Source organism: Mus caroli, unplaced genomic scaffold (genome assembly GCF_900094665.2).
Source record: "Mus caroli unplaced genomic scaffold, CAROLI_EIJ_v1.1 scaffold_11626_1, whole genome shotgun sequence".
NCBI lineage: Eukaryota > Metazoa > Chordata > Mammalia > Rodentia > Muridae > Mus > Mus caroli.
The window spans coordinates 18,616-26,366 of record NW_018388727.1 but is presented as its reverse complement, the minus strand read 5'-3'; the positions used below and the strand labels follow the sequence as shown (position 1 = coordinate 26,366).

Here is a 7,751-nt window from a genome sequence, read left to right as displayed (position 1 = left end):
TGGACCTGGAGGGCATCATCCTGAGTGAGGTAACCCAATCACAAAGGAACTCACACAACATGTACTCATTGATAAGTGGATATTAGCCCAGAAACTTAGGATACCCAAGATATAAGATATAATTTGCTAAACGCATGAAACTCAAGAAGAACAAAGACCAAAGTGTGGACAATTTGCCCCTTCTTAGAATTGGGAACAAAACATGGAAGGATTTACAGAGACAAAGTTTGGAGCTGTGACAAAAGGATGGACCATCTAGAGACTGCCATATCCGGGGATCTATCCCATAATCAGCTTCCAAACACTGACACCATCGCATACACTAGCAAGATTTTGCTGAAAGGACCCAGATAGAACTGTTTCTTGTGAGACTATGCCGGGACCTAGCAAACACAGAAGTGGATGCTCACAGTCAGCTATTGGTTGGTCCACAGGGCCCCCAATGGAGGAGCTAGAGAAAATACCCAAGGAGCTAAAGGGATTTGCAATCCTATAGGTGGAACAACAATATGAACTAACCAGTACCCCCCTGGAGCTCATGTCTCTAGCTGCATATGAATCAGAAAATGGCCTAATCGGCCATCTGTGGAAAGAGAGGCCCATTAGTCGTGCAAACTTTATAAGCCTCAGTACAGGGGAATAACAGGGCCAAGAAGTGGGATTGGGTGGGTGGGGGAGTGTGTGTGGGACTTTTGGGATAGCATTAGAAATGGAAATGAAAAAAATACCCAATAAAAAAGGGGAAAATTGGCACATTTACATAATATGAGTATTACTCAGCTGTCAAAAACAAATATATTATGAAAATTAGAGGCAAATAGATGGAACTAGAAAAAAAAAATCAAGTGTTGTAACCCTGACCCAGAAGTCAAACATCATGTGTATTTACTTATGAGTGGACATTAGCTGTAAAGTAAATGATAACCCTATTACTATCAACATACCCAGAGAGGCTAAGTAACAAGGAGAGCCCAAGGGAGGATGCATGGATCTCTCTGTGAAGGAGAAATAAAATAGACATCCTGGGTGTAGGATGGTGGGAAAAATAGGAACAGGAGGGAACAAATGGGGGAGGATGGAGAGAGAGAATTCTGAGACAGCTAACTGGAATTGGAAAACATCTACTGGACAAACTAGTAACCCAGTGTAATGGAAACTCCCAGGAATCTAAGAGAATGATTCTAGCTAAGGCTCCTAGCAGTGGAGGATGTGAAGCCTTAAATGGCTATTTCCTTTAACCAGGCAATTGAAGGGATTAGGTACCAACACAGCCACATAATATTTCTATTACAAAATCTGTCCTGCCTTCAAGATGTGCTGGGTTAATAGTTACACAGAAATTATGGGAGTGGCCATATATATATTAAAATTTCAGTAAAATATTTTAGTAAAGCATGGATTCTTTAAATTATAACTAGAACAAAGAACAACATGAAAAACATATGCTACACTAAGGAATTTCATTTGGAACATGGCAAAAATGTTAGGTGTTTTGCATTTATTTAGTGCCTGAAAAAATAGTGTTTTTCTGTCTACATATAAACAAAATATGTCAGACCAACTAACCCTTGAAGATTCAGTGTTCCAAAACAACGATGAGTTCTTTGGAAGAACAAATTCATATTTTGAATCTGTGAATTTGTATTCTCCAACTTTGACAAAGGTTATTTCTCCAGTATTATCCACGTGCCAATTGAGGATATCATAATATCCACTGTCTACATCTCCATTGCCATTAAGTTCTATTTCTTTTCCATCATGAGTAGTAATTTTCAGTTTCTTAAAGTAAGGCAGTAGCTAATAAGGAAGCAGAAGAAAAAATTAAACGAAGATATCTCATTAATAAAATCACATTATTATTTTAATATCATGAGAAAATACTAAATTATGGCAACCCAGTAAGTAGCATTATGGACATACTGGATTAAATAATTAGTGCAATCTAAGTTTACATATTTTCCTTAACTTTTGGCAGTGGACAATCTCAATTTACATTTTCCCCTATTTATTATTTATTTATTTATTTATTTATTCATTCATTCATTCCTTCATTCATTCACTTACAACCCAATGTCAGCTCCTGTCTATTTCCAGTTCTCTCTTAATACTGTTCCACCCTGACTCACCCTCCCCTTTTTCTCTGAGAAGGGGGAGTCTCCAACCCCCTTGGAAATCATACCTGGCACATCAATTTACTGTGCAACCTCTCTCACTGAGGCCAGACAAGGGAGCCCAGTTAAGGGAATGGGATCCACAGGCAGGAAACAGATTCAGGGACAGCCCTTATTCAAGTTGTTGGGGTACCAGCATGAAGACTAAGCTGTACATCTGATAAATATGTGCAGGTATTGGGAGAGGCTAAATCCAGTCCATGCTTGCTCTTTGGTTGGTGGTTAAGTCCCTGGGAATATCCAAGGTACTAGATTGGTTGACTCATGGTCTTCCTATGGAGTCTCTATCTCTTTTCAGTCTCAGTCTATCTCCCAACATTTCTACAAGATTCTTGAACACCATCTATTGTTTGACTGTGCGTCTCTGGGTCTGTTTCTATTAGTTGTTGGGTGGAGTCTTTCAGAGGAAAGTTGACACTGTAACAGAGTATTAATAGTGTCAGGTACTGGTTCTTGTGCATGGGATGGGTTTCAATTTGAGCCAGTTATTGGTTGATTATTCCCTCAGTCTCTGCTCCATCTTTTTCCTGCACTTCTTGTAGACAGGACACAGTTTAGGTGAAAAGTTTTGTGGGTAGCTTGTTGTGCTTATCCCTGTACTGTGAGTGCTGCCTGACTATAGGAGGTAGCAACTCTGGGTTCCATATTCCCTGCACTTCTAGGAGTGTAAAGTCAACTCCATGGACTTCTTGGGGCCTCCTTCTTTAAGTATAAAAAATACAGAGAATACAATCAAACAAGGGAAAGAAATAAATGAAACTGTTCAAGACCTGAAAGTAGAAAGAGAAGCAACTAAGAAAACAAAATCTGAAACAATTCTGGAGATGGAAAACCTAGGAATGAAAAAAGGAAGTAGACATGAGCATTGCCAACAGAATACAAAAGATGGAATGGAAAATCTCAGGTGTAGAAGATACCATAAAAAATATTGATACATTGGTCAAAGAAAATGCTAAAGCTAAACTGTTTCTAAAATAAAACATCCAGGAAAATTGGGACATTAATTTACTTTTGATATATACTCGAATTGTATGTTTTTCTTACCATAGTATAAGTTTATACTAAGGTTTATCAGTAGAATAGCTCCTTATCAAGAAACAGGAGATGTTTATATTTTCATTTGTCTCACCCACTTTCCCCGTGTAAGGATAGAAATGTCGACAATTATTTCCTTCTTGTGAAGACCTCAGTATAGTAGAGAGACTGGACAATCAGATGGTAAAACATAAATTCAACAAGTTTATGTTGCTGCTCTGTTACAGTTTCCTCCCATATTCAAACAGTTCATCTTTTCTGGGAAGATCTTTAAGTAGTAATTTAAGTATTTCAAATTAGCTTTAGGAAGTCCATGAAACTGAGCAGATTTACTAGATAAAGCCCTGCCAGAGTAAGGAAGGAAAGTTGAGAGTGCTTCTCAGAATGTGTTAAAAGTGCAAAGAAGAATCAGACAAGACAAGGTGCAAAGACGTCTCTTGAGACCAGTCTGTCTGCTGGGGGGAAACAGAAATCAGCTGAGCTGCCTGGAAGTTATTTACACCAACTTAGGAAGGATTCTCCTTCGAGCTACCTGAAGGTCATGTTCCAAGTTCCCAGTTTTTGGGAGATTTCACCCAGCTTAAGTGTCCTTGGTGTTGCATCTCCTGCTGGTGTTTCTACTTCTGTAACTAACCCTCACCCATATTCCTTTATGTAACCACAATACAATTATTGGTTTACTGAGTTCGTCTTTCATACTGTTTGAATGAGGTATGTTTAGGGCTCCCTATCTAGGGTGAAGTAGATGTGTCTGTTGCATCTCCACAGGAAAATGTTTGTCACATCACAGTTGTTATTGGAGAAAGATGTTAAAAAGGGCATAGTTGAGGTAATGGGTGACTGACTTAGGAAACTGGAAATTCTTCATTTCACAGTATCTTATTTAGGATTTTACTGTGGTGAAGAAACACCATTTTTAAGCAGCCTTATAAAGAACAATGTGTAGTTGGGAATGTTTACAGGTTTTGAAGTTCAGTCCATTAAAAATCAAGGTAGGAAGCATGGCTGTGCCCATGCAGGCATGGTGCTGGGTGAGCTGAGAGTTCTACATCTTCATCCAAAGGAAATCAGGAACAGCATGGCTCCCACTTGACTAGAAGGAGGTTCTCATATACCACCCCTACAGAAAGACAATTTCTCCAACAATGCCACACCTGATCCAAAAAGTTCACACCACCTAATAATTCTACTTCGTGGACCCAACAATAAACAATCCACCACACTCAGAGACAGTCCACTTTAGCTCAACTTTTAGCATTACCAGGAGATTTCCTTGAGAGTATGCCTCTGCATTCTAAGCTTCCACTGTGCAGAAATGGCCAAGCCCAGGGGTATAATAGTTCATGGATTGAAATTAAATCTCTAGGATCAGAGACATTGAGAAGAATTCTTTATTCTCAATGAGAAAACAAACTTTATCTAACTCACTCCTCACCTAATTAACTTTAGATAGGTAAAAGGATGCTTTCTTTAGCATAAAGGAAATCTATTACACAGGGCACATCCTTGATCTTCATCTGCAGTACATGCTGCACTTGGATATCTCAACCAAAGGACCTAGTGTGGTCACAATCACTCTATAGATCAGCAAGACTGTATTGTTCTTCCTAATATTTGTCATAGGGATTAAGGCTATGCATTTAAAAGAATTTACTAAGTGAATATATTAAGATAGTATTTTAGTCATCATTTATCCCTGGGGATACTTTGTGTAACCTGGCCTCTTGTTTTTCTTCTGATGATTTTCCTGTCTATTCTTCTCTATTATAATGAAATGTATGTCAGAAATCATGAAAACTTATATTTTGTGCTAAGTCCATGAAATGTTCTCCCCACTCCTTATTAATAGTCAAGCAAATAAATGGTCAAAACTTCTACAATTTGTCTGTTCCATAGATCAGTCTTCCTAAAGTTTCACTTGCTTGAAAGTTTTAGATGATAGGACACATTTTTCTAACATCTCAAGAATTTAGAAATGCCAGGTGAGTATTGGGCACGACCCTAATCCCATAGATTGATACAAGGTACACATCGTAAATTTGCCTCAGTGGGAGAAGAAGGAGAAGAAACAGGCAAAGCAATATAAAAAGAAGAAAAAAAAGTAGGGTAATTTAGAAATGCTCAAGTAAGTAACAGAATTTGAAAAGATTTTTAGCCTGTCTATCGGTATGATAAGCTTGAAACATAAGTAAAGGCTGTGTATTTATTTTGATTTCTGTTAAACAAATGCTTTACATTGATAAATTTACCAGGCTTATCTGTTTATATGCTATTCTTCAATGTAAGGAGTTAATTTTTTTAAAGTGTTGACATAGGTGCTATATGAAGAACAACTACCCTTGATGTGGACAATGACTAACTTTAATCTTGATAATATGTAGTCCCTACCCCATCTTTGAAACTTTTGCACATGCAATAACTGCTTCTTTTTGAAAATTTAAATGTAACATTTTAGTGTTCATCTATAGGACCATTTTAGTGTTTAGCTATAGGATCATTGTTAAGTATTCAAAAGTGTTCTTTATTATGACAGAAACATTCAAAGGACTTCTAGTAAAAGTATATCTTTGACAACTAATAAGTTTAATTTATCATTGTGTAGGTATTAGAACTTTCTTAGTACCAGTGAACATATCTGTTCTAGTTCTGTTCTGTTTCTGTGATAAGTACCTTGACAAAAAGCAATCTGGGGGAAGAAAGAGTTGTTTGGTTTACACGTCAAGGTCACAGACCATCGTTGATGGAAATCAGGCTAAGAATCAATAGACATAACCACAGAGAATTTCTGTTTACTAATCTATCACAATAAATCTCTCAAAATAAATATGATGAGCTATCTTTCTTATAAAGTCCAGTCACATTTGCCTAGAGAAGGTGGTACACAAACAGATTAAGCCCTCTCACATCAATCATGATCAATGACAAGCTCTTACAGACATAAGGCAATCTGATCTAAGAAATGCTTCAATTGAGATTTCCTCTTTTCAGGTGATTCTAGGTTGGATAAAGTTGCTAATAAAACTCTAATTAGCATCCTTAGCATTCAGACTTTGCATCATTTCTAAGTTCCATGTTAGTGACTGGAAACAACATATTTTACATAAATAGTTGACTTTAAATCTGTACCAGAGAAAGTACAGAATGAATCTGTATTGTTGAGATGTTTCAAAATAGGTAGTCCTTAGAAACAACAGAGAGAAATTCAGTAAAAAGGACCTTGCCCCTACTCAAAATGGCTTATAACACTTAGGAAGTTTTGGGGAGCAAAATAAATAAATAAATAATAAATAAATAAATAATGGATTAACACTCATAGAAGAAGAAAAACGGTCCTGGATTCTATCTTGATAGCCAGAATTAGTAGAGGAAAAGCAGAAGTCCAGATAACATGTGACTGGAATGAGAAAATGGCAAAAGAATCATTTTTCAAACAGCAAAGGTATCATATGTATTTAGCACAAGATTAATTTTCAATGGTCACTAAAATTGGAGGGGCAAAGGATAATGAAAGCAAGATAGTGTTACAGCTGCACAATATTGTCTAGAAGGATAATTGCTGTTTACATTTTGATTTGAGTTTATAGAGAAGGCTTTACCCTGTATCTCTGGTGGGCCTGGAACTCACAATGTAGTGAAGTTAGCTATGAATCCCTGGCAATAATGTCTCAGCTAGGAAGAAGTCATGAGTCACATGAGTGGTGGCAAAGAGTGGGTAGAGGCATGAGTGACTACCACAAGGTAACTATTAGTTCTGTAGGGAAATATAATACTTTCTGGTGAGAAAAATGGTGGCATTACTTAACAATAATAATGAAAGGTAATTATATCATTTAACCCCTGATATGGAATATTTAAAAGGGACACAATTAAGGTTGGAGAAATTGCTCAGATATTTATAGCATTTTTTTTTTATTTTGTAGTTGAAAAGACTTGATACCCAGGACTGATAGGAAATTCATTATTGCCTAGAACTACAGTTTCAGAGGATTTAATGCCCTTTTCCAATCTCCATTGGCGTCAGGCATGCATGTGGCCCAAATAAGTAATTTTAGGCAAAACATTTCTATGCATAAAAGAAATACATCTAGAAAGAGATACAACATCATCACCAAATAATGTATATGCATAGCTTAGTCATAATAAAAAATAGATAAACCTAAATAAAAAATCAGTCTAAAAATACTGGAGGAAGGAAGCATTGATTAGGAGCATTTGCTGCTCTTGCAGAGAATTCAGGTCTGATTCCAAATGCTCAAGGTGGTGCTTCCCAACCATCTATAACTCTAGTTCCAGGGGATCTGAGTTCCCTCTTTAGATCACTGTTGGTATATTCATACTTATGATGCACAAAAATGCACAAAAGGAATCACTCACAAATATTAAGTAAGATAAAATAAAATAAAACTTTAAAAAAATATCAAGGATAAGAAGACACTAAAAAATTAGTAAATCCCAGCACTCGGGAGGCAGAGGCAGGCGGATTTCTGAGTTCGAGGCCAGCCAGGTCTACAAAGTGAGTTACAGGACAGCCAGGGCTATACAGAA

At 37.0% G+C, this 7,751-nt stretch overlaps 1 protein-coding gene across 2 annotated transcripts in view; it reads right to left on the bottom strand.

Moving 5' to 3' along the window:
- The window catches only part of LOC110287760 (vomeronasal type-2 receptor 1-like), a 19,379-nt gene that overhangs the window by 5,439 nt on the left and 6,189 nt on the right, over window positions 1-7,751 (bottom strand). For both annotated transcript variants that reach the window (XM_021154300.1, XM_021154301.1), the window contains one exon: window positions 1,567-1,797. In XM_021154300.1, coding sequence (XP_021009959.1) covers window positions 1,567-1,797 — 231 coding nt within the window. The remainder of the gene's footprint in view (window positions 1-1,566; window positions 1,798-7,751) is intronic.